Consider the following 27,739-nt stretch of genomic DNA (forward strand, 5'->3'; position numbering starts at 1 on the left):
CAAGGCATTGCAGTTACATATAAATGGAAATTGATATTTCCACTTTTATATTTCCATTTTTGTGTGAGTTTATGGAACTATTGATGTTGTAAAAAGAAAGCAGTATATTAAACATTGCAACTATTCATCAACAATGAGTGTCATTTTTACCTTAATGTTTAAATTAAAGTTCAAAATTAAATTCATACTACCTGTAGTACTATGTACAGGCAAACTGACAAATATGTTTTTTTTTACCATTCTGATCTGTATTCATAACATTTTTCAAAGTTCTTTTCTTTGGACATTTATAATTGTATAGTTTTTAACCTGGCCTACTCTGTCTTTTGTTGGCTGTGATTCACAGGGAGTTTTGTCAAAACCTATTAATCCATGGAGCCACTTGAAGAGCTTGAAATAGTTCGTCAAATCGTTGATCCCACTTAAATATTAAAACCTGAGTAAAGCTTTGTCATGAACTTTGGAAAGGACAGTATATAATGCGGTAGGTTAAATGTTATTTTTTTTAAAGTAGATTTTTACCTGAAAGATGACAATCCAGGCATAGGCAATGTTATCAAAATTGATGGCACCTTTGTGTGGGTTACTGCTTCCAGTATGACATCTGGTGTAATACTGATTCCAGTTAACACACAGACCAGCCACACTGATACTGCCATTGGTCAAAGGTTCAGGACTCAATCCAATAGACTGGCGGTAGACAACATCCTCTTTATCCAAACAACAGGCCCTGCCTCCTTCACGACGGGCTGGAACATCTGAGCAGGACATGATGCCATTGTCAATAGGTAAGGAGCAGATGAAAGGCCTCTCGTCATCTTCATCCGCCATATAGTAAGGTCGAGGGAGACTGATACCTGTAGTCCTGGAAGTGTTGAAAGGCAAAAATGTAAACTTGAACAAATATTGTTTGCTGACTAATTAAAAAGCCAAAAATATATCTTAGGTTAAATGAGGTCAACAAAAAGATGATTACACTTCTCAAATGTTGCATGTCTGTAAATAAAAATAAGATGAACAAATCTGGATTTTCAAATTGGATTCCCAGGTATTGGCTAAGGTTCCCAGTTTTGTTTTTATTCAATTGATCATTATCGTATCTAAACTCCTGATACAACTTGTTGTTCTGCTGTCTGTGGTTTTGTTAGCTACACCTTTTATTGCACAGCCATAAAAAAACATGGATTAATTTTGAGTGCATAGACTGAAAGGATCCAACAAATCGGGCTTTCCCCTAAAAAAAAATCTGTTTTTCACACTACACAATGAAACACTTCAATTCACAGTGTTCAAAGCACTAGAACCAATATAGAAATATGCAGACTTATCAACAACACTTTTTTTTTTCAGCACTAGTGGGCTTTATTTTCTGACATTAGGCAGACAGGAAAGAGGGGTAGACATTCGGCAAATGTCGCCAAGTCTGGTACTCAAACCCGAGACGGCCGCTTCAAGGACCGTAGCCTCCGTATATGGTTGTGTGTTTAACCCCTACACCATCAGCGCCGCGCCCACAACACATTTAAAAGCAGAGGAAACATATTAGTGTTAGCCTAGTACTTAAGCAAACATCATCAACAGTAGAAAGACATACAGTCACGGAGAACTGCAGTTTTATTTATTGAAACAGAATTTTTTTCTAGAAACACTGTTTAGGTTAAGGGTTTTTAAAGACATAAAAGCTAAGACAAAAAGAGATGTTGCTGGAGAGATTGATGTATCTGGAATCTCCTGGATGAGTGAGTTAAGGTCCCCCCAGATACAATGCTAATGTAGATCGTGCAACAGTGATTGAGTACATTTTACTGTTTTCCTGCAAATAGCCCACATGACTCTGACTTTATTCAGGCATCAGTCTGGGACTCAGTCTCAGTCAATGTCTATTGTTAAGCAACTCAAATCTGTATCTGGGACAAAAGAAAAAACATAAATGAGATATCAATAAAAATAAATAAGTATGAAACTCAAAGGGCAAGAACAAACCATGCAAACACAATTCTGAGTGGTTGTTTTTTTCATTTCCTTTTTCTAGATGTATAGAGTGATTTCTAAGAAAAATAACCTGAAATGACTGTAAGTTAAGCAAAGTTTTGTTGCTCCTGGCATTTTTAAATAAAGATCTACATGTGGAGAGTCGGGTTCATGTTTTGTATAATCATCTTAGCTTATTCGGTTTTTTAAAAAGTTTGAAATCTAATTCAGTTTATGATTCCATTAGGCTCGATTTTGGCATAAAGATTATATAGTTACATTAAACATAAAAACACATAGATATGGGTAGGGACAAAGACAGAAAAAAAAACATGCTTTTATATACACTGAAGTGGACACTCATCCTTGTACATTATTTGTGTTTTCTTAGCGAGCAAAACCGCTTGTCCTTCATGGTTATCTCATGCAGCTCTGCAGAATGAGACTGGAACATAGAGCAGAATTTTGTCTGAGATGGAGATAAGTGGATGAAAGGATGGGGAGACACAGAGGTAGAGGGAGTTCATTATATTTGTAATGGTAAAATTGAACAAAATGAGATCAGACAGGACAGACAAAAAGATGCTACTGCATAGAAACATATACACTTTATACTTGCCACACTGATCTGACACCATGAGACACTATTTACCAATGTTTTTGTTTGTGTGGTAGACCATTTTTTTGCAGTTACTCGGTGTGCCAAGCCCTGTATGTTGTACTCTACACATTATTCTTGCATTTAGACTGATAATTTCACAGTGGTGACAGCCTCACACTGAACAACTGCTCAGCCTAGGGAATCACTGATTTTACCCATTTTTTTTTTGACTTCTTAACCTTTAATCTTTTCTATTTCTTTTCACACTGCCAATTACAGTAAAAACCTAAATATGCCTGTTCAGTCTTATAGTTGATCCTTTATCTCATACATGAAACCAAGTAATTAACAACGTAAACAAATAACCCAAAGAAATGATAGAAAATCATCATACACTGTACTGGCAAAAGTGTTCACAAACACATGGATTTAAGTAACATTCCATTCTTAATCCGAAAGGTTTACTATGTGTGTATATTAATAGGCAACTCTTTGCAGGCCAGTCAAGTTATTTAACACCAACTTTGCACATCCATATCTTTGAGAACATTGCTTTTTGCACTGGAACACAATCATGTTAGAGTAGAATTGACCCATCTCTAAACTGTTACCATGAATTTGAGAGGGTGAAATTGTCCAAAAACCTGTGGTATGAAGCATTAAGAGTTCCGTTCATTGAATCTAAGAAGCTGAGCTCAACCCCCGAAAAACAGCCCCACACTATAATTTCATGTGCACCAGAATTTACATTATACATTGTGTTCAGGCAAGTGCCATTCTCCTGGAAACTACAAACCCAAACTCTTCCATCTGATTGCCTGACAAAGAGTCATGATTCTTCAGTATAGAGAACACATGTCCACTGCTCCAAAGCCCAGCTGGTGCATGCTTTACATCACTGCATCCATTGCTTTGCATTACACTTGTAGGGCTTGGATGAAAACCCGTTAAATTAAGCACTATGTGCATTGTTTTTGAGCTAATTCAGATGGGCTAATGATTTTGCAGAAAGTTGATGTCCTCTGTGTGCCATGTGCCTCTGAATTTGCTGACCCTGCGCTGTGATTTTTTGTGGCCACATGGCTGAGCTGCTGTCTTTCTCAATTGCTTCCACTTTGTTATAATACCACTAACACTTGGCTGTGGAACACTGACTGTGGAAATTTCACAAGTGGATATATACGTGGTCTGATCCGGAGAGACGGCATCCATCCCACTTTGGATGGAGCAGCTCTTCTTTCTAGGAATCTGGCCGAATTTATAAGTTCTCCAAACCTCTGACAACCCAGGGTTCAGACCAGGAAGCAGGGTTGTCGTTTAACACTCCTCTCTGCAGCTTCTGTACTGCTACCCACCCATTAACCTATTAAGACAGTGTCTCACCCACGGCCAAAATTGAATAGATAAAAAAATAATCTAAAAGGATGAAATCAGGAAAATCTCATAAAAATAAACACAACTCGGACTAAAAATAAAAATAAAACAATTAAATGTGGCTTACTGAACATAAGATCTCTCTCTTCAAAGACTTTGCTAGTTAGTGACCTGATTGGTGACAATCAGATTGATTTATTTTGCCTCACAGAAACCTGGCTGCAGCAAGAAGATTAGGTTACTATAAATGAGTCAACTCCCACTAATTATTTAAATTTTTACATTCCTCGAAATACTGGGTGAGGAGGAGTAGCAACCATCGTTCAGTCCGATTTATTGATTAGTCCCAGACCAATCAATAGCTACAACGTTTTGAATATTTAATCTTTAGTTTTCCTCATCCAAATTGCAAAGCACTAAAACCACTTCTGTTTGTTGTTTTGTACCATCCACCAGGTCCTTACTCTCAATTTTTAGATCAGTTTTCAGACCTTTTATCTGAGTGTTTAGTGTTAAATACAAATAAGGTTATTATAGTGGGGGATTTTAACATTCATGTTGACACTGAAAGTGATAGCCTAAATATAGTGTTTAATGCTATCTTAGACTCAATTGGCTTTGCACAAACCATTAACAAACCTGCCCACCTTTGTCTTCATTCTCTGGACCTTGTGCTGACATATGGCATTGAGTGTAAAGACATAACAATATTTGTTTCATAACCCTGTCCTGTCTGACCATTTCTTAATAACCTTTGAGTTTAATTTAACCGAGTACTCCACACATGAAAGAAAATTTCATTATAGTAGATCATTATCAGACAATGCTGTAACAACCTTTAAAGAATCTGTTTCACTTTTAATTTCTTCATTATCACAGAAAAGCACAGTGGAGGGCAATAATTTTGTTTCTGCCCCTTCACAAATTGATTATCTTGTTCATAGTGTTCGTTCATCATTGCATGGTGCATTAGACAATGCAGCCCCCTTAAAAAAGAAGGTAATTGTTCACAGCAGGCAGGCTGCTTGGTTTAATTTAGATCTGCATACTTTAAAGCACAATGTTAGAAAATTGGAGAGAAAATGGCGCTCTACACACCTAGAGAATTCCTACTTAAGCTGAAAAAATAGCCTACTGTTGTATAAAAAGACACTTCGCCAAGCCAGAACAGCTTATTTCTCATCATCAATAGAAGAGAACAAGAATAATCCTAGGTTTCTCTTTAGTACAGTTGCTAGACTTACACATAGTCATAGCTCTGTTGAGCCATCCATTCCCTTAGCTCTCAGCATTCATGACTTTATGGGATTCTGCTTAAATAAAATTGATTCTATTCAAAATTAAATCGTTGACATACTCCTTAAGATGATTACTTCATCCTCCGCAAGTGAGACAACATTGGAAATAACTGCAGAACCTGATTTGTGTTTGGACTGTTTTGATCCTGTGGAACTTCCTGAGTTATCGGAAATATTAGCTTCATCTAAACCTTCAACTTGTATGTTAGACCCAATCCCAACCAAAGTATTTAAGGAAGTGTTCCCTCTAATTAACAGCCCCATTTTAGGAATGATTAACCTATCTTTAGTAAATGGTACCACAGGCTTTTAAGGTAGCTGTAATTAAACCTTTACTTAAGAAACCTTCGCTTGATCGAGATGACTTGAAAAATTACAGACCTATATCCGATCTTCCATTTTTATCTAAAATTCTTGAGAAAATAGGTGCTAATCAAATGTGTGTGCATTTACACAGCAACGACCTGTTTGAAGAGTTTCAGTCAGGCTTCAGAGCTCATCATAGCACTCAAACAGCTCTGCCAAAAGTCACTAATGATATTCTTATGGCCTCAGATAATGGACTAGTGTCTGTACTTGTCCTCTTAGATCTCAGTGCTGCATTTGATACAGTCGATTATAATATTCTCTTAGAAAGGCTGGAATGTGCTGTAGGTATCAGGGGAACAGTGCTAGGCTGGTTTAAATCTTATTTGTCTGAGAGACTCCAGTTTGTTCATGTAAATGATAAATCATCTTTAAACTCCAGGGTTAATTGTGGAGTACCAGAGGGTTCAGTACTTGGGCCAAATCTCTTTACTATATATATGCTTCCAATAGGTCAAATTATCAGGCAGCATGGGATAAATTTTCACTGTTATGGTGATGATACTCAGCTTTACTTATCCATTAATCTAGTTAGATAGACTACAAGCAAGCAAGCAAGTTGTTGTCTTTGGACCGGAGTCTTTAAAAAAGAAACTGCTTAGTCAATCACTTAACCTGGATGGCATTAAATTGACCTCAGGTAATAAAGTAAAAAACCTTGTGCCAGAGTCTTTGTCTATGTGTGTGTGTGTGTGTGTGTGTGTGCTGGTGTGTGTGTGTATGGTGTACTTGTTTCCAGGCTTCAGTGTTTCTCAGTTGGTGCTGGAGGTTCTCAGGTGCGCTGGATGACAGGTGCGACCTATCTGCTGATTGCATGGAGGAGTACTTAAGCGGGAGGTTGCCAGCACTTCGACGCCAGAGTGTTTACCTTAAGTGGTAACAAAATCAGCCTCTACTGATTTTTGCTTCGTTCATGTGCTTCTAGTAACTTTTGTATTTGCAGGTTCTTACCTGCTTTGTTTACCTTGCTGAGACCCGACTTCGTTCCAGAGGTTCTCTTAGCAATCTGGATAATAATCTACTGAGTATTGGATCTACCTTCTTGTGGATTTCTCTCCCAACCGTTTGTACTTTTCGGACACGGACCAAGCTGGTGGCTTCCCGCTTCCTTCAACTCCAGTACCAAGGCATAAGCGAACCCTGTTCCACCCTCTATCGCAAGCATCGGCACCTGTGCTTCATCTGGTTTACACCAAACCAGCAGCTGAGAAGATAACTGAGCAACCTCACTTCACAAGCTAAGACTCTGAATGTCTCTACCCCTGGTGGTTCAAGCAAAAACAATTTCGTAAGCCATTTCTCAGATCTCTTTAATCAGCTGCTATATATTGTCCGTTTATTCACCAGTCCCTTCTCCTTTTTTCCGTACAGTTGGTGTTTCCAGTTCTCGTCCCTGATTACTTTGCTGACAATAAAAACACGTTAAACTTTACTTCTAAGTGTTTTCTGTATGTGGGTCAGAACTGTGTTGAAAATGACACCTTGGTGTTATTTTTGACCTGTCATTTAAATTCCATATTAAATAATAAAAATAATAATAATAATAATTGATACTTTATTGATCCCCGAGGGGAAATTAGACCCTCTGCATTTAACCCATCCCTTATAGGGAGCAGTGGGCTGCCGTTGTGCGCGGCGCCCGGGGAGCATTCTGGGGCTAAGGGTCTTGCTCAGGGACCCAGAGTGGTAATCTGTGGGATACGAACCCGGCCCCTTGTGTCCCCTCTGGAACACAAACCTCCTGCTCTAACCACTAGGCCAAAGCACCACTCCCCACAGGTTTCTAGGATTTCCTTCTTTAACCTCCGGAACATTGCCAGAATTAAAAATATCCTATCCAGGAGTGACGCTGAACAACTAGTCCATGCATTTGTTACTTCAAGGCTGGACTATTGTAATTCTTTACTATCAGGATGTCCACAAAATGCAGTTAAAAGCCTTCAGCTGATTCAACATGCTGCAGCAAGAGTTCTGATGAAAATTAAAAAGAGAGATCTACTTTTAAGGCTAGGCTTAAAACTTTCCTTTTTGATAAAGCTTATAGTTAGAGTGGCTGAGGCTATCTTTATTTTTTACCTCCGCCTTCCTCCCTCCCTGTTGGATGGAGTAAGGGGGAGTCAGGTTTAGACTAAACTGCCTCTGTTATGGTTGAGCTGCAAACACACCCTTCATTTCTGCTACCTGTATGACTCCTTCTCTTTTCCAATGGTTATAATCAGTCTGACAGAGAGAGGTATCCCAATCATTGTGGTTTTTAGTATAACAATGGCCATCAGTGGGCTCTAGATGGACAAACTTTATCAGTTTATTATTTTACTTAGTTCCCATACATGGCCCGTTCTGGGGTGGCCGGTCTCTGGCACTCAGTGGTTTGGTCAGGCCTCCCTGGCGGCCCCGCGCCGTTCTGGAACCTTTGTTGGGTGCCTTGAGACGACATTGTTGTAAATAAGCGCTATATATATAAATAAACTGAAACTATCTCTGTAGTTATGCTCCTATAGGCTTAGGCTGCTGGAGGACATAATGACCACTTTCACCTTCTTTGCTACATTTTCACAATACTCTCCAATTTTGCATTATTTACTGTTATTTCAGCTTTTAACCTTGTTCTCTTTATTCTCTTCCTAGAAGCTACACCTGGCCTGGCTCTGTGTCTACCTGTGACACCGTTCTGGAGAGGGGAATCGTCTGAGCTTCTGCTGGCAACAACTTAATGCTCACCCTCTACCGATTATCCACTTGGCCCTATCTTTCGGTGTTTAACCCTTTCTCTCTCAAAGATATAGCAATTGACTGAGCTTTTACTGTAACTCTAATTATATGTGCTCTCTTTCAGACTCTATCCTTGAAAACTGGCTCAAAGTTTATCTGTTCTTTTTTTCTAGATTAAATGACTAAAGGAGCTACATCCACTAACATTTACTTTTCCTTCCCATAGAAAGTACCCCTGGATCAGTGCTTCTGTATTCTTTGTGTTTCTCTGTTCTGTTCTCTCAAACCCCCACACTGAGCCTGGTTCTGCTGGAGGTTTCTTCCTGTTAAAAGGGAGTTTTTCCTCTCCACTGTCGCTACATGCATGCTCAGTATGAGGGATTGCTGCAAAGTCAACGCCAGTGACTGTCCACTGTCTCTACATGCTCATCCAGGAGGAGTGAATGCTACAAATCTCTGACTCGATGCAATCTGCTGGGTTTCCTTAGATAGAAAAACTTTTTATCCAGTTTGAATAAATAACTGAATCTGACTGCACTGTTGTACCTGACTTTTGTGAAGTGCCTTGAGACAACATGTGTTGTGAATTGGCACTATATAAATAAACTGAACTGAATTGAATTGAATATAGCACAGGTGGGATTCTTTTGCAGTCTGATGCTAGAAGCTATTCAAAATCAAAATCAAATTCAAAAATACTTTATTAATCCCAAAGGGAAATTAAATGTTGTTATAGCTCATATTATGAAGGTTTCCTCAAAGAGCCGTTGTAGATGCTGATGGCTGTGGGCAGGAAGGATCTCCTGTAGCACTCCGTCTTACAGCAGATCTGAAGAAGCCTCTGACTGAAGACACTCTGTTGTTGTAGGACAGTCTCATGAAGAGGATGCTCGGGGTTCTCCATAATGTTCTTCATTTTATGAAGAATCCTTCTTTTCACAATGATCTCCAGAGGTTCCAGAGGAGTCCCCAGAACAGAGCCAGCCTTTTTTATCAGCTTGTTGAGTTTTTTTAAGTCCCTGGCTCTGATGCTGCTTCCCCAGCAGATGATGGTAGAAGAGATCACACTTTCTACAACAGACTTATAGAAGATATGCAGCATCTTGCTGCAAACACCAAAGGACCTAAGCTTCCTCAAGAAGTACAGTCTGCTCTGTCCCTTCTTGTAGATGGCTTCACAGTTGCATATCCACTCTAGTCTGTTGTCCAGGTGAACACCGAGGTATTTATACTCCTCCACCACCTCCACTTCTTCTCCCATGATAGAAATAGTTTTTGACTTATTCCTGTTTCTCTTAAAATCTACAATCATCTCCTTTGTTTTAGTCACGTTCAAAATGAGATGATTGTTTCCACACCATGCCACAAAGCGGTCCACCACCTTCCTGTACTCATCTTCTTGTCCATCTCTGATCCACCCCACGACTGCAGAATCATCCGAGTATTTCTGCAGATGACAGGAGTCTGTCTTGTAATGGAAGTCTGAGGTGTACAGAGTGAAAAGGAATGGTGAGAGTACAGTCCCCTGTGGTGCTCCTGTGCTGCTGACTACCTGGTTAGACTCACAACCCTTCAGTCTCACAAACTGTGGTCTGTTTGTCAGGTAGTCTTTGATCCAGGAGATTGTTGAGGCCTCCACCTGAGTCTTCTGGAGTTTCTGACAAAGCAAATCAGGTTGGATTGTATTAAATGCACTGGAGAAATCAAAGAACATGATCCTCACAGTGCTGCTGGCTTTGTCCAGATGACAGTGGGTTTGTTGAAGCAGGTGTATGATGGCATCTTCAACTCCAACTCCACAGCGATAAGCAAACTGAAGGGGGTCCTGATAGTTTATTGTTTGCTTACTCAGGTGGGCCAACACGAGTCTCTCTAGGACCTTCATGATGTGAGATGTCAGGGCAACAGGTCTATAGTCATTGAGGACTGATGGGTGAGTTTTCTTTGGTACCGGAACAAGGCAGGAGGTCTTCCACAACACCGGCACCTTCTTCTGGGCCAGGCTAAGGTTGAAGAGGTGCTGCAGAATCCCACAGAGCTGCTCTGCACAGGCCTTCAGGACTCTAGGGCTGACATGATCTGTACCTGCAGCCTTATTCCTATTCAATCTCTCCAGTTGTCTCTTGACCTGACTTCTTGAGACACACAGGTGGAAGTGGGAAGCAAAGGAAGCATCAGCATCTTCTTATATGGTTGAAGGCAAACATGTAGAAGCAGAAGGGTATAGGGCTGAGGTGGAAGATAAAAAATGTGAGGTGTTACTGGACAGCTGTGGGTCCTGTGGGTCAAAGGAAGATGGAATGTCTGTTTGGCTGTGAGCAGGAGAGGAGGATGCGAAGCTTGTTTCTGAACTGAACCTACAGGTTGTCTCTGAACAAGGGGCTTATATTTCGAGCAGAGAAAAACAAGATTGTGATCTGATTTGCCTAGAGGAGGTTGTGCTGTAGAGAAGTATGAGTCCTTGACATTTGCATAAAACAAATCCAATGTTTTGTTTTCTCTGGTAGAGCAGCTGACAAACTGTTGAAACAAGTGTAGCAGAGAGTGAAGCATGGTTAACATCACCAGAAATTGCCACAAAAGCATTGGGGTTTTGTGTCTGTAGCTTAGCAACAACTGAGCTGATGGCATCACATGCAGTGTCAGCAACAGCGGAAGGTGGAACGTAAACTGTTACCAAAATAACACTGGTGAACTCTCTGGGTAAATAATATGGACGAAAACTTACTGCTAACAGTTCAATATCTGGACTGCAGAGATGACACTTCACAGTAACATGTCCTGGATTACACCATCTGTTGTTCACAAGTACTGCCAGTCCACCTCCTTTACATTTGCCGCTCCTCTTTAAATCTCTGTCTGCTAGTATGGTTAAAAAGCCCGGCAGGGAGATGCTGGAGTCGGGGATATGATCCTGCAGCCATGTCTCAGTAAAACACATGATACTGCATGCCCGGTACTCTGGCTGGGTCCTTTGTAGGGCTTGGAGTTCATCCAACTTGTTTCCCAACGATCTCACATTGCCCGTCAAAATTGACGGAAGAGATGGTTTGAACTTCCTCCTTCTCTCTCTTCTCTTAGCTCCTGCTCTGCATCCACGGTGTCTCCTTTTCAACTCATCAGGGATTTGGGGTTGTAGTTGAAGTATTATTTGAGCTTTTGAGATATTAATCAGCTGCTCCCGGTTGTAAGAAACAACCCCGTTGCCATGGCAATGCATCATAACAAATGTCCAAAAATAGAAAGTATTAAGAAAAATCCTCCAAGCTGCACAGCATCCGACACTGGAGTGGACAGTCATACAAAAAAAATCAACTGTATCCACCACAAGAGGAATAGTTCCCAAAAAAGAATAAATCAGAATCAAAAGTAACAGAGCTACTCCAACCTGCTGCCACCTTGAGCGGCGCAATTCTACAATTGTGCTCCTGAGAGCAAGAGATTCTTTAACAAATATTTTTAGAAGCAGACTGAATGCCTAAGCGCTTGGTTTTTTACTTCTGTTGTCATAGAGCTGATTCAATTATTTGGATCAGTGACCCAAAACTTTGGTTAAAAGCGTAAAAAAGTTACAGACTTAGTGAAAAATGTATTTAAAGCCCCTCTGTATTCTTTTAGGTAAATAAAAAAGAAGACAAAAAGATACAGTGTGAGAGAATTGTGGGCAAATGGCAGTACAAAGCCTAATTTAAAGAAAAAGTCAAAGTCAAAAGTACAAAAAATTTGTAAAAATATCTTCCAAAAACATAAAGAATCATAGGTGTGAAGAGAGAGAGTTGTTTGTCTTGACATTAGGATAAAAGAATGATAGGGAATAATAACAAAGAACAGCGGGGCTGTTTATGATCTGACATCAGCCAGATTATCGGTTTCTATCTAAAGGGCAAACCAGAAAAAAAGATACTGATAAATTCAGACATTTTAGCAATTATATCTCACCTAGTGTGGGAGAAATGTGGTACTACTTCACCTTTATATCAGACTCTCTTCAGCTTTCTGCAACTCTTTTTTGGAGTCTGTTGTATTGTGTTGAAAACAAATTACTCCTAATGCAACTAAGCAACTAAACAACATTTTTCCAAGGATAATTTGACTACAAGTTTTGGCTTGATTTTTGTAGTTGGGCTCTTCTATTTTGCTGCAACACCAAGTGGTTTTACAAGTTTATTCTGTACTAAAATTTTTTGATGTGTTGTGCTATTAATATTATGTTTCTTGTCAAACTAAAGTCCATCTCAAAAACCTAAGTTGAGTTACAGTTAGCAAGTGTTTTTGTCTGGTAAAGTAAGGGTAAGCTTGTATTATTAGCCTTGGATATGAGGGTTTGGGTAGGACCAAAGTTCAGAGGAAGAATGCCAGGAGCCACACAAATGCAAGAAAGTTATCTTTACTTCTTCTTCTGTATTAACCAGGCAGGAAATAAGAAGTAAGGGAAACCAGAATCATGCCAGGACACAGGATACTGTGACCAGATACTGCGGGGGACTAAGGCAACAAAGGAACATATATACAAATAGAAATGCAGGGAGAACCAATCAACAACAAGATCTGTGGGAAACAGAAGACCAAAGCAATTAACACGATAACACAGACAGGAAGTAATCGAAGACTACACCGGGTTAAAATGAACAAAAACACAAACTAATACACAGACAGATGCTGACAATAGCTTTGCCCAGTAGTATTAACAACTGGCCAAATCTAAATTACTTAGTGTGGTCAAATTTGAACTGGATAGTTTAACTCATTCATTTATTTATTTATTTATTTTTATCATTTAATTCAATTTAACTCATTCTGAAGGATGGATGGATGGATGGTTTTATCCTTTATTAATTTAATTTGCACAAATTACCTTCCTGCTCCTTGTTTAGGTTAATTCAGTTCAGTTTAAGTTTATTTATGTAGCGCCAATTCACAACACATGTCGTCTCAAGGCACTTCACAAAAGTCAGGTACATACTTTCCAATTAATCTTAACCATTGAACAGTGCAGTCAGATTCAGTTATTTATTCAAATTGGAGAAAACGTTTTTCTGTCAAAGGAAACCCAGCATATTGCATCGAGTCAGAGATTTGTAGCATTCACTCCTCCTGGATGAGCATGTAGCGACAGTGGACAGTCACTGGCGTTGACTTTGCAGCAATCCCTCATACTGAGCATGCATGTAGCGACAGTGGAGAGGAAAAACACCCTTTTAACAGGAAGAAACCTCCAGCAGAACCAGGCTCAGTGTGAGCGGCCATCTGCCACGACCGACTAGGGGTTTGAGAGAACAGAGCAGAGACACAAAAAGAATACAGAAGCACTGATCCAGGAGTACTTTCTATGGGAAGGAAAAGTAAATGTTAGTGGATGTAGCTCCTTTAGTCGTTTCATCTAGAAAAAAAGAACAGATAAACTTTGAGCCAGTTTTCAAGGATAGAGTCTGAAAGAGAGCACATATAATTAGTTACAGTAAAAGCTCAGTCAATTGCTATATCTAGGAGAGAGAGGTTAACAAATAATAGGTATACTAAGCTAAAATTACAATACGGGATCACTTCCATGTCACTTTACTTAAACTCTTTTATAACAACTTCAGGGTGGGCAGCATTTGGTTATGCGCAGCTCAAGCTATGCCTTACCTAGCAACATCTGACAGACCTCCTCACAGTCCCATCCCCCATCCCACCATAAATTTTTATTTGGTCTTCTTATTTTGAGAAAGGTATGGGTTCCACTTTAAACAATAATTCTTTATTACATTCAGTAGTCTGTATGAGATATGTTCTAGTGTGGCCAGTCTTCCTAATTGATTATACTATATAGTAACAAGGGGATGGAGGTGGACCTCCACTGGTAATCGGTTTGCACCCTAACATCAGTGAAGTCTGAACCCATTCAGCAGCGTTGAACCTTAGGGTTCCCTAGAATGAATAGTCTGGGCAAAAAAAGAATTTCCTGTTGTATATCTGATTTTAAGGTAATTATTAATCGTAGTCCAGAAGCCTTGGGCTTTAGAACAAACCATATGGGTCAATGTGCCCGCCTTAGTCTAGCATCGCCAACATTCTGGGGACCGCATAAGACATAAGACCCTCTATAACCTATGTGGTGAAAAATAAACTCTGTTTAGTAGTTGTTCCCTGTACAGTTTTTTGATATTCTGAATTGTCATATTCCATTCCTGATCAGTAAAAACTATGCCAAGTTCAGTTTCCCCAGCTGTTCATACAATGGGGAGTCCCTTATACGTGCCGTTTACCAGTAATATTTGGAAACCTCATGACCTCCCTTGTAGACCTTCCTGATGTAGTTGAGATAGTCAATAGTTTAAGAAGGTGTGGTGGGAGATCTAAAGGTCTGGAACACTAAATGTTGGAACTGCAAATATTTCCAAAACTGCCTCTGTGGCAGCTGAAATTGTACTTTAAGGTTGCTAAAGGACTTATAATAATCGTATAAATCTCCAAGAACAAGAATTCCTTTCCATAGCAACAGTTTCCAAAGAAATGGAGATTTATCTAAGTCTGAACTATTTAATTGAACCAAGCCAAGACATAGCTCTGCTCTTGCATTTTTCTGGTTTTACGTATAAAAACTATACAAAACTTGTCTTTGGGATTTCTACAACACACATTAACTCTTATTAGGATAATATGGCAGCAAAATTAATTTGAAAATAAAATTCATATGCGTGTAAACAATGGAGGAGGCTGGTCCCCAATTTTTTAAATTCAGCACTTAAACTTAAACAGTCCTTCGAGGACTGCCTTTGATGTGAATCTAGCTGTATTTAACCTATTGATCAGCATAGAACCTATGCCAAAAAATAAAAAATAAAAAATTACTGAGTTGAACACGGGCACCAAAAGGACACTTAGAACCTGACACCATCAGTTCCATAGGGCCTACTTTTTGCCAGGGGTGTGTTAGTAATAATGTGGGGTAAAGCTGGAGGGGTTGCGTAGAGTTGTTAAAGCTAGGTATTTTTTCCAAATTTTTTTCACAATTTTACAACATCAGGCACCTATGATTCAGGTCACTTACGTACAGCTCATATGGCACATATTTGTATTTAATCCATCCATCCATCCATCCATCCATCCATCCATCCATCCATCCACATCAACCTTCACATTGCTGAAAAAATTATCAAACAGCCATATTATTATCTTGACATTCCTTGGCAACTACTTATCACTTTCATTTCATGGATTGGCACAGCGAAGGTCTGTTTTCAATGGCAATTTCAGATGTATCCACATTACACTTGGCATTTTGTGTGTGCATTAAGTAGGCATCAGCTTAACAGATGTGGGTCTGTATGAATGGACCTGTTTTCATAGATATGATTTTCTGTGGACCACCAGTGACTTCTGTTATTTGTATTTTTGTTTTGTTGCCAACCACCGCTCTGGGAACAGCAAGTAAACACCAGAAATAAAGGAGGTAACCCACCCACATTCTCTACTTTACTTTCCATTGCACTGGCCATCCACATGTCCCTGCTTCTGTGTGTGACTAAGCCCACATTCAGTAGCAGCAGCCCATCTTATTATTATTGGAGATGTGTCTTTGAATATAAAGATGATTAAGTTCACCAAATGACATACATTGATCATTTTGTACCTGAGGAAATGATTGACACCTAAGTGAAGAGTAAAGGTTGTATCCCTTGCATTTTGTTCCTAAAACATGTAGTCAGATTTAGAGTCAGAATGCATCGGTGGGGAAAAAACAAAAAAAACAAAACATAAAATGACACTAAGAGAAAAATTATACATTCTAATTGGATGACATTACTGAAATTAACTCAGCATCAATTCTATTTAGGGGTAGGACACCCATAATTGCATTCGCTTTTCAAGTCTCCATCTAATTTATGACAAGGTTACTATGGTGATGACCTACCCCAAAGCTTCTTATCACATCATTATTTTCTCACTAGGCTTGGCAGTGCAAACTCCTATCAAACCCATTCCTCCTTGCCTCTAAACCAGCCTAATCAAACGCCTGGTTGAGAATTTGGTCTCCCCAGGCAATCACACACCACTATTACAGTTGTATTAGATGTACTCTTAATAGACTATTTGGAAACAAACACCTGTTAAATATCCCAGCTTCTAACTCTGATTTCCTTCTAAGGCTGCTAGGGAACATTAAAATAATTATTTTAATTTCTGACTGATGAATGGATAAACATTATATTTAGGGTTCATCCTTTATTTTTCTCACTGTTAAAAAACATAAGCACAAATAACCTACCTGCTCTATGTTTAAGTTAACAAATAACAGATAAAACTGAGAGATCATTACAATTTAGGATCACCTCCATGCCACTTTCATAAAATCTCAGATAAACTACATAGCTATGGGAAATGTTGTTGCTTTTATTGTAACTTTTATTAGTAAATTGTAAAACGAAATAACGTGTGAAATTTCACTCTGACCAACTTTAATTGAAGTAGTACCTACAAGTAAAGGAAACAGCTAACTCAATGCAAACTCACAATCACAAGGTAATTTGATTTAATTGTCCATGGCTTCCCATCACTGCTAATTTTGCATTTATTTATTTTTTTTCCAGTGGAAGTCCTATGATACTTTAAGGAAGTTAATGGCTAATTAAATAAAATTTTGTAAACAGACAGAAGTAGGACAAATTGCCACAATTATCTCAATGTATTCTACTATGTATTGCTGAACCTATTTTAAGGTAGCTTCTTTTGTAATACTTTGAACCCAAAACATTTGTAATAAATTTCCGTCAGAAAAGACTTATTTCTCAGTTGGTGGGTAAATTTGGCCAGTATTTCTCATTTTGTAAACAAGTGTATTTTTTATATTGGCTAATGTTCTAGCAGATACTAAAGGATAATACGAACCCTTCAGTGAGCTGGTTTATGATGAACAAGTTCCAACTGGAAGAACATCTCAAAGAATGCTGCTCAGATGTTTGTATGGGGGAATTCTTCCCCTTTAGTCTACAAGGTATTACAGATCTGTAACCATGTTTTGTGTAATTCACCTGAAATAATTGCATCACTATATCTCCAAAGGACCAGAAGGCAACATCAGTTAATTTATTGCACCCCATTATCTTCCAGGCCAAAAAAAATTAACAAGTAAAGAAAAAATCCATTAAAAAACAAAAGACTGGAATATAGCTTATAACTATCGGCACTGGCTATAATCATCAATATCAGTCAGCTTTGAAGTTTAGTATGTTCTCACGGCAAAAATCTTATCCAATTTACTGCGAAATTTGAACTCAAAAAGACATTGTATTTAAAATTTAGAGCTAAAGAGAATTTGTTTTTAAATGCTTCTACATTGCCTCTTTTAGTAAGCAACATCATGGGAATGATTGGATTATTTTCATTTAATCACTGTCACATCAGGAAGAAAGTTAGTTATAATTAAAATGGAAAGAGTTGATGTTTGAAAGTTAAGTTTAAGTCAGAGTGTGTCCTGATGCCTCTCAGAGAGAGGACAACTGCTCTAAAATGATGTCACATTTGTGGGGATGTGGCCTTCCCAATTGTCTGTTTCCTGTCTTTTCAAGAAACGGCTTCCCCACAATTTATGCACAAAATAAAGGTAATTGTATTTTTTTTATAATTTAAAAGTTTTTTAAATTGTATATTTCAATTTAATTTGTCAAAATTAACATCTAATAAAAAACATTTATGCATTTTCAGAAGTAAGCTGATTTAATTTCAAAGGGTAAATAAGCAGTTTATGACAGTTTATTGTACTGCACATCAGGACTTTGCACTTATGTTTATTTCATTTCTCTAGAAGCCAGCTCTGACAGATGCAGATTGAATTTTAGAAGATTCATTGAGGGAGATTCCGACATAGATCTTACAGAACATGAGACTGAAGTTTGCCAGACAGTAGTTGCAGAACTAGCTAATGTGTCCTATCTTGGGCCAAAACCATAATTTGGGATTTCTTATTTTCAGCAACACATGAAAGGCAATATAAAGGAATGTGTTCCAGTAAAGGTATTTAATTTATATTTCTTAATATATTAAAAGGAGACCTAAAACGGCAATCACCAATTGGATGGACAACAAGACTGTTTTCATGCCATCCACTGCCCATGGAATTCAAAATAGTCAAATAGAACAGAAACAAATCCAAGTCCCAAAACCAGCAGCAGTTGCAGAGTATAACATCAACATGATAGAGGTTTACATGTCTGATCGCATGCTCAGCTTCTCTAGAATGTCCATCCAGTTCAAGAAGTGGACTGTTTGCACCCTACTCTGCTTCAGGGTTGCTCAGCTCCAGTTCTCCAGAGCTACTATGCAACTCTTAGATGCATCCCTGCTCCCATACACCTGAATCACATAGCTAAATTCCCTCATCAGGATGTTATTCAGCTCTTTAGAGGCCTGGTAAAGAGCCATTCATTTGATTAAGGTGTGTTTGAGAATAAATACATCTAAAGGCTGTAGGATTGTAGCTCTCAATAACTGGACTTGTGCACCCCTGCTCTACTTCATTGACTTGGCCGTCACCTACTTGTGGACTCAGTACTGACAAGAGAGCCAGACAAGACAGCCAGGTCTTGCAACATAGCTATAACCGTTCTTGCAACAAACTGCAAAGAACACCTTCCAGTACCTGGAGTTCAAACTTCTCTTGGCCAAGGAACTGTTAATCTAAGAACAAACACATCAACAAGTGATGAAGAAAAGGAAGCTCCACCAGAGCAGAGAATAAGGAAATCTGGTGCTGCCACTCTCCCTTTTAGTAGCAGAATAACTGGGTCCAACACTAAAATATATTTGTGAGATGTGTAACATCTGTGTTACATGTTTCTCTGTGTCAGCAAAAAAATATCAGTGATTCTCTGTCTCCAAAAATATTGATGATTCCTAAGGTATTGCTAATGACTAGGCAATTGTAAAATAAGAACTTCAGTGTAATCAGTTCCTATGGCTTGCACCTAGTGAAAAGGCAGTGACTTCTAAGTTGACCCATGATGTACTTTACTATTATGTTTTTTTTCTAAATGTGTTCTATGTTTTTTGATATCCTGTGTGCAAAGATTTCAGGGGAGTGGTGCTGTTTTTTTTATAATTTGTTAAATTTAGCTAATGTAAATACTTACAATCAATTTTGTCCCATTGTGCACTGGAGTTAGAATAAAATAAAATAAAAACTAGGTAAAAACAAAATAATTTTTGCAATGTGTTTTTTCACCCCAACACCTGATTTATATGACAATAAATAAAAATCAAAACATGTTTTTATTCTTGGGTCTCAGGAGGATAATTTTCAGTTTTAATGCATGAATATGTTACACAGAAGGGCTTTGGCTTGATGAAATCCCTAAGCTTATTAAAATTCCACCAGAGAGAGATAAATACATTTATTATGTGATAAATTTGACACAAATAAAAAAAAAACATTGCTAAAAGTACATTGCAATAAAGTTTAATTAAATTTAAACTAGTTGCCCATTTGGTGTACTTACAGGTGCCAGTTGAGACGAGGACTAGCAATAATGTGATAGAATGTGACTGGTTACAGATTATATAATTCTGATTACACTCTAAATGTACTATGGGGATACTGTATATTTTGAATAACTACAAGTACTTCAACTCAAAAGATGACATAAATGCTGTATAAAGAAATTTTGCTCAGCTGGGTGGACTTCAGTTAATAAAAATATTGTATTGTATTTGACAAACACGGTTTTGTTTTGATTTTTCTTGAGGTCTTCATCTGTATAGACATTTTAGTGACCGAATGCCCCAAACACACCTAGGCTGAATGTTATACAAGCTATCATCTGAAGGAAACTCTTGTCTGTCAGCATTTTCTGTCACACCAGATGCAAAAGGTCACGCCGAATTATACTGAATCAAACTAAGATATTTCGCTTTGTTTAACCTAGCAGTATGAATGGTACCTTGACTTACAGTTATTTTTGTCACAATACAGTACATGCACATCACATTTTTAATTCATGTGTCATTTGAACAGGAAAATTCCTTGAGGTTTTGCAAAATATAACACACCCTATTACACCATTACAATGAAGTCATTAAGCATCTAACAAAAAAATATATATTTTTGTCATTATAATCTTGCAGTATTGAAACGTTTGATGAATTATCAAATCTTTTGTTTTATCTGTAATGGGTAGGAGTCCGTTGATGTTTAAACCCGTAAAACATTAAAAGGTGTAAAGATACTTTACTAAAATGTATATTACACATTATAGATGATGTCTATGTTCGCTTACACTGAAAGCAATGCAAAAACTTCAACAGAATATTGTACACTGACTAATGCACCAAAATTTAAAAGCAGCTGTATTCCTCTCTGTCACTGCAGAATCAACAAAGAATGAGCTCAAACAACCATCAAGTAACTAATTTCTTCTGATTTTGAAGTGACATGATGGAAGAGTAACCAATATGTTCACCCAAAAATAAAAACACTGCAGCCACAGAGATGGGGAACAGTGTTAGCCCAAAAATGTAGCAGCATATAATGGAGCGCAGAGGCGTATTCATTTCTCTCTATAAATGTTACAGTTGGTAGTGAATAAAGGCTTTGTAAACATGGTTAAAATTAAAGTTCAGATATTTTCTTTTTGAATGATGTTTGAATGTCCTACATATCATCATGGTGTGGGGTCGGGGGGTCGGGGGTTCTGTTATGGGCGCAGCGCTCGATGGTGTCTGCCCTGTTGTGCCTGTGGCGGGGGCTGGGGCGTTGGGCAGGGCCTTTGCCATTGCGGCATGCTGTGTGGTGGGCAGGATGTGCGGGGTGCTTGCAGCGGGGCTTAGACGGGCGTAGACGGCTGCCGGCCTGTGGGCTCGTTGCTGCAGCTCCCTGGGGCTTCTGCACTGTGGCTGTTGGGTTGTTCCCCTGGGATGCTCCCCTGCTCTTCTCTGGGGACGTTGCGGTAGTCCCGGCAGTTGTTCTCCTGGGGTTCCTGTGCTCTGGGGGGCCTTTGAATGTCTGTGGCTTGGATCTCCTCCGTACCTGTCCTGGGTCTAGGGGGTCAGGTCTGTGGCTCCTCAAACTCGCTATTGCTTATTTTTAATGGAGAAACCTTGTATAAACAACGCGCTCACACTCAGACCCACAATTGTTTAGATTCAGGTGTTAACAGATACACAAATGTTCTATATTGAGTTGCATTTCAATTCAATTCAATTCAATTCCAAAATACTTTATTAATCCCAAAGGGAAATTAAATGTTGTTGTAGCTCATTATGAGGGTTTCTTCAAAGAGCCGTTGTAGATGCTGATGGCTGTGGGCAGGAAGGATCTCCTGTAGCGCTCAGTCTTACAGCAGGTCTGAAGAAGCCTCTGACTGAAGACACTCTGTTGTTGTAGGACAGTCTCATGAAGAGGATGCTCAGGGTTCTCCATAATGTTCTTCATTTTATGAAGAATCCTTCTTTCCACAATGATCTCCAGAGGTTCCAGAGGAGTCCACAGAACAGAGCCAGACTTCTTTATCAGCTTGTTGAGCTTTTTTAAGTCCCTCTGATGCTGCTTCCCCAGCAGATGATGGCAGAAGAGATCACACTTTCCACAACAGACTTAAAGAAGATATGCAGCATCTTGCTGCAAACACCAAAGGACCTAAGCTTCTTCAAGAAGTACAGTCTGCTCTGTCCCTTCTTGTAGATGGCTTCACAGTTGCCTCTCCACTCTAGTCTGTTGTCCAGGTGAACACCGAGGCATTTATACTCCTCCACCACCTCCATTTCTTCTCCCATGATATAAATAGTTTTTGACTTATTCCTGTTTCTCTTAAAATCTACAATCATCTCCTTTGTTTTAGTCATGTTCAAAATGAGATGATTGTTTCCACACCATGCCACAAAGCGGTCCACCACCTTCCTGTACTCAGCTTCTTGTCCATCTCTGATCCAACCCATGACTGCAGAATCATCCGAGTATTTCTGCAGATGACAGGAGTCTGTCTTGTACTGGAAGTCTGAGGTGTACAGAGTGAAAAGGAATGGTGAGAGTACAGTCCCTGTGGTGCTCCTGTGCTGCTGACTACCTGGTTAGACTCACAACCCTTCAGTCTCACAAACTGTGGTCTGTTTGTCAGGTAGTCTTTGATCCAGGAGATTGTTGAGGCCTCCACCTGAGTCTTCTGGAGTTTTTGACAAAGCAAATCAGGTTGGATTGTCTTAAATGCACTGGAGAAATCAAAGAACATGATCCTCACAGTGCTGCTGGCTTTGTCCAGATGACAGTGGGTTTGTTGAAGCAGGTGTATGATGGCATCTTCAACCGTAACTCCACAGCGATAAGCAAACTGAAGGGGGTCCTGATAGTTTATTGTTTGCTTACTCAGGTGGGCCAACACGAGTCTCTCTAGGACCTTCATGATGTGAGATGTCAGGGCAACAGGTCTATAGTCATTGAGGACTGATGGGTGAGTTTTCTTTGGTACCGGAACAAGACAGGAGGTCTTCCACAACACCGGAACCTTCTTCTGGGCCAGGCTAAGGTTGAAGAGGTGCTGCAGAATCCCACAGAGCTGCTCTGCACAGGCCTTCAGGACTCTAGGGCTGACATGATCTGAACCTGCAGCCTTATTCCTATTCAGTCTCTCCAGTTGTCTCTTCACCTGACTTCTTGAGACACACAGGTGGAAGGGGGAAGCAAAGGAAGCATCAGCATCTTCTGATATGGTTGAAGGCAAATATGTAGAAGCAGAAGGGTCTAGGGCTGAGGTGGAAGATAAAAAATTTGAGGTGTTACTGGACAGCTGTGGGTCCTGTGGGTCAAAGGAGGGTGGAATGTCTGTTTGGCTGTGAGCAGGAGAGGAGGATGCTGAGCTTGTTTCTGAACTGAACCTATTGAAGAACGTGTTCAGTTCATTGGCTCTGTCCAGACCTTCATCGGTCCGATCATCCCTCTGCCTGAAGCCTGTGATCTTCTTCATCCCTGTCCACACATCTCTGATATTGTTTTGCTGGAGCTTGCTCTCCAGCTTCTTCTTGTACACCTCCTTGCTGTCTCTTATCTTGACTTTAAGTTGCTTCTGTATAATCCTCAATAATTCTCTGTCTCCCTCTCTGAAGGCTCTTTTTTTCTTGTTAAGCAGGTCCTTCAGGTCATTGGTGATCCAAGGTTTGTTATTGGGGAAGCATCTTACAGTTCTAGGGGGATGATGTTATCCACACAGAAGTTTATATAGTCGGTTACACACTCAGTCATGGCAATGATGTCTTCTCCATGTGGCTGGCACAGTGCATCCCAGTTTGTAACCTCAAAGCAACCTTGCAGAGCTTCTTCAGCTTCCTGTGACCATTTTCTCACAGTCCTCTTTTTTACAGGTTGCTTCTGAACAAGGGGCTTTCATTTCGAGCAGAGAAAGACAAGATTGCGATCTGATTTGCCTAGAGGAGGTCTTGCTGTAGAGATGTATGAGTCCTTGACATTTCCACAAAACAAATCCAATGTTTTGTTTTCTCTGGTAGAGCAGCTGACAAACTGTTGAAACATTGGAAGTGTAGCAGAGAGTGAAGCATGGTTAAAATCACCAGAAATTGCCACAAAAGCATTGGGGTTTTGTGTCTGTAGCTTAGCAACAACTGAGCTGATGGCATCACATTCAGTGTCGGCAATAGCGGAAGGTGGAACGTAAACTGTTGCCAAAATAACACCGGTGAACTCTCTGGGTAAATAATATGGACGAAAACTTACTGCCAACAGTTCAATATCTGGACTGCAGAGATGACACTTCACAGTTACATGTCCTGGATTACACCATCTGTTGTTCACAAGTACTGCCAGTCCACCTCCTTTACATTTGCTGCTCCTCTTTAAATCTCTGTCTGCTCGTATGGTTAAAAAGCCCGGCAGAGAGACGGGGATATGATCCTGCACCCATGTCTCAGTAAAACACATAATACTGCATGCCCGATACTCTGGCTGGGTCCTTTGTAGGGCTTGGAGTTCATCCAACTTGTTTCCCAACGATCTCACATTGCCCATCATAATCGATGGAAGAGATGGTTTGAACTTCCTCCTTCTCTCTCTTCTCTTAGCTCCTGCTCTGCATCCACGGCGTCTCCTTTTCAACTCATCAGGGATTTGGGGTTGTAGTTGAAGTATTATTTGAGCTTTTGAGATATTAATCAGCTGCTCCCGGTTGTAAGAAACAACCCCGTTGCCATGGCAATGCCTCATAACAAATCTCCAATATAGAAAGTATTAGGAAAAATCCTCCAAGCTCCACAGCATCTGACACCGGAGAGGACAGTTGTCCAAAAAATAAAAAATCAACTGTATCCACCACAAGAGGAATAGTTCCCAAAAAAGAATAAATCAGAATCAAAAGTAACAGAGCTACTCCAACCCGCTGCCACCTTGAGCGGCGCAATTCTAGATTGATTCTAGAAAATGCCACTAAATACATATTGCTTCATAAGTACCATGCAGTTTTTGGTAAAAAAGCTGTTAATATGAATGTTTATAGCACGTGAAGCAAGCAGGGTGTTATCTTGTATTCTCTTCATTCTTCTTTCTTTCTTCCATTCTTTTATCCTTCTCTCCCCTTTTCCTCCCCACCTCTCTCTCTCTTGTTTCTTATTTATTTCCTTTTCATTTTTGTTTCCGTGTCTGTAACAACTGGAATGATCTCAAAGCAGTTTTGAATAGTCTTTTTTTAATAAATATCAAGCAGAGCTGTAAAGCGTTAGTTCTAATGCTCCACTTGTGAAAGTAAATTTGTTGGGCTTTTTCTTGGCACTCAGACAACAATTCTGAGTGCTACTTCACCGGATAGAAAATGGTTAAAAAACAATTATATGTATTTTTTTGCATTTCATTGTTTTATTGAGCCAAACACGATTTAAAATGTTGAAATAACCTAGAAATTCCCTCATATCTCCATGCATGTTCAATGACCTAATAATGCACTCTCATTTGACACTGTAAGCGGGGTTACAGATAATGTTAAAAAAACACACAATTTTCTCCTTGTAATTAAGTGCCAGACTTGATTCTGAGATAATGATATTTGCTTTGTGCACATTTTGCTTTTCGTCATTATGACAGGACTTGAGAGGCTGAGAGCACGAGGGAGTCTTCATTTCTTTTTCTATGGTGATATTAGTAAATTGAGTGGATTATGTAATTATTTTTCTCACCAAGTCAGGTCAGGTGATGAGAGGAGAGCTGAGAAACACACAGAAAACCACACTGGCATACGTATGTAAAGGGACATCTTGTGCCTGCAATGTCTTTTCTAGCACATCTTGTGCCTGCAATGTCTTTTCTAATTCATGCAAACTTCCATTTTGAACAAGATAAAATATGGCCATGTTAATATAGTCAGTTTTATGAAGACATGAGTGCACAGCCATGACCACAACTTTTGAAACACAAAATGAATAACATGTCCTGCATTCTGGAGCATCACATTTTCTCACACCCTTTTTCACAAGCTAACACACAGAGCAGATGAGTACTCACAGTGTGAAGTTGTCCTCTGGGTAGCAACGGTTCCTCAGCAGCCCCGCCCAGAGCTGTACCCCAATGATGCCAAAGATGAAGAATACGAAGAAGCAGAGGAGGAGGACGTTACCCAGCATGGGCAAAGTGTCAAGCAGCAGGTTCACCAGGATACGCATGCCTGCAAGGAAACACAGACAAACGCCTTAAGTAACAACACAGTTTCAATATGCTAAATGCAATATTTTATTAGGCAGATTTATTATCAATCATTTATTATCAAACATTTTTTTCCAGTGGATCGAAAGGTTACTTTTTTAAGTTCATTGGAGTGTTTAAGAACTTTTAAGTAGTAATAACTGACATCATTTGTCCCCAAAGTATAGCTATAAATTGTCAGAAAGGCCCATTAGGAAAAAAATACTTATAACACAGATGTATGTCATTCTTCATAAGCTATGAACTGGAAACAACAACAAAAAAAAAAGCTACCCACCCAAACGTACCTGTATCCTGAACAATAATTAATAATTAAAAAGTTTGAAATGAACCACTGTGAGAATCCAGAGTGGACAAGGACCCAGGTTTGTAAGTGAGGAGGATAGTAAGGGAGGTAATAAAATCTCCAAAGGTTAGTGTTGAAGCAAAAATGGACATGTTTGGATCACAAACTTCCCAGAAAGAACTTTATAGACTGTGTACATGCCAACTGGTTGTTTGAGACCTTTTTCTCTTCAAAAGACCCCTGGGAACCTTGTTAGATAACATAGTATGACCAACCCTTGTCATACCATAGACATACCATGAGGTTTTCAATAGAGAGCTGGTGGCCATTACCAAATTACAGAAAATGGCTAGTCATTGTTCTTTTTAGTGGGATAATCATCCAGAGCACAGAAAAATCAACACAGAAATATCTTACTCTACTCAAAATTAACTAAGGCCTAAGCCCATAGAAAACTTGTGGTGTGAGCTAAATAAATTTGTAAGTAAGAGAGGACCCAGACCTCTGGATAATTTAGAGAAATTGTATAAAAAGGAAGATTCATCTGTGTTCATGCTCCTACCTCTGGAAATGTTATAAGGGGAAGACAAGGTGCTGTGAAGGATGGCAAAGGAGGCTGTTACAAAGTATCAACAGCAAGGTGTCAACAAATATGGCACTTTGTCAAAAAACAAATTTCTTAAAATGGGAACATTTTCCCCAACTAAATATAAACATATGTGGGGCTCCTGTGGCTCAGTGGTAGAATAGGCTCCCCATATATAGAGGCTTTCGTCCTCAATGCAGTTTGATTTCCAACCATGGGGAATTTACTGCATGTCTTCCCCCTTGTCTATCAGGCAAGTAGAAGGGCACTAGTGCCATAAAGTCTTAAAAATGTACCTTTTCTATTAATAGTTTAATTTTAATGTTGTTTTTTTTTTGTTTGTTTGAGATTATACAACTTCATTACAAAATGAATTTATAGGTAGCTTTTTACTCATCTTTACCTATGATGTCAATAAGTGTGCTATAATGAATACGATGATAGAAGGATTGATATTTCTGCTCCAAAGCACAGGCTGTTTTTTTCAAGTTTTGAAAAGTGCAACACTAAAAACAGTAAAATAGCATTTAAACAACTAAGTAAACATTTTTCTGGATTTTATATACCTCCAAATTGATAGAAAATATTTCAGTCAATCAACAATCTAAACCAAATCAAAGCTTTACACTTATCACATATTACACTTGTACCAAGGTGGATGTAGTATTTAGCTAACTGATCAGCGCAAAGAGGGGATGCAGGCTTATTTTCCTTCTTAGAGAATGCCTCCAGTCACACCAACTGTCTTAATAAAAAATTATAATAATTATATTTTAATTTGACAAACATTTTTCTTCCTTCTACAGATTATACTAGAGTCCAGGCCTGAAATGAAGACGAATCACCAATACCATTAAAAGCATGCAAATGGTTAGTC

At 39.1% G+C, this 27,739-nt stretch overlaps 1 protein-coding gene across 1 annotated transcript in view; it reads right to left on the reverse strand.

Moving 5' to 3' along the window:
• The window catches only part of LOC124867723 (voltage-dependent T-type calcium channel subunit alpha-1I-like), a 170,718-nt gene extending 144,768 nt beyond the window's left edge, over window positions 1-25,950 (reverse strand). The window contains exons 1-2 of the mRNA XM_047364302.1: window positions 25,793-25,950; window positions 523-865 (exon numbers count right to left, since the gene is read on the reverse strand). Coding sequence (XP_047220258.1) covers window positions 523-865; window positions 25,793-25,950 — 501 coding nt within the window. The remainder of the gene's footprint in view (window positions 1-522; window positions 866-25,792) is intronic.
• Window positions 25,951-27,739: the final 1,789 nt, after the last annotated feature.

The sequence above is a fragment of the Girardinichthys multiradiatus genome, chromosome 5, assembly GCF_021462225.1.
Source record: "Girardinichthys multiradiatus isolate DD_20200921_A chromosome 5, DD_fGirMul_XY1, whole genome shotgun sequence".
Lineage (NCBI taxonomy): Eukaryota > Metazoa > Chordata > Actinopteri > Cyprinodontiformes > Goodeidae > Girardinichthys > Girardinichthys multiradiatus.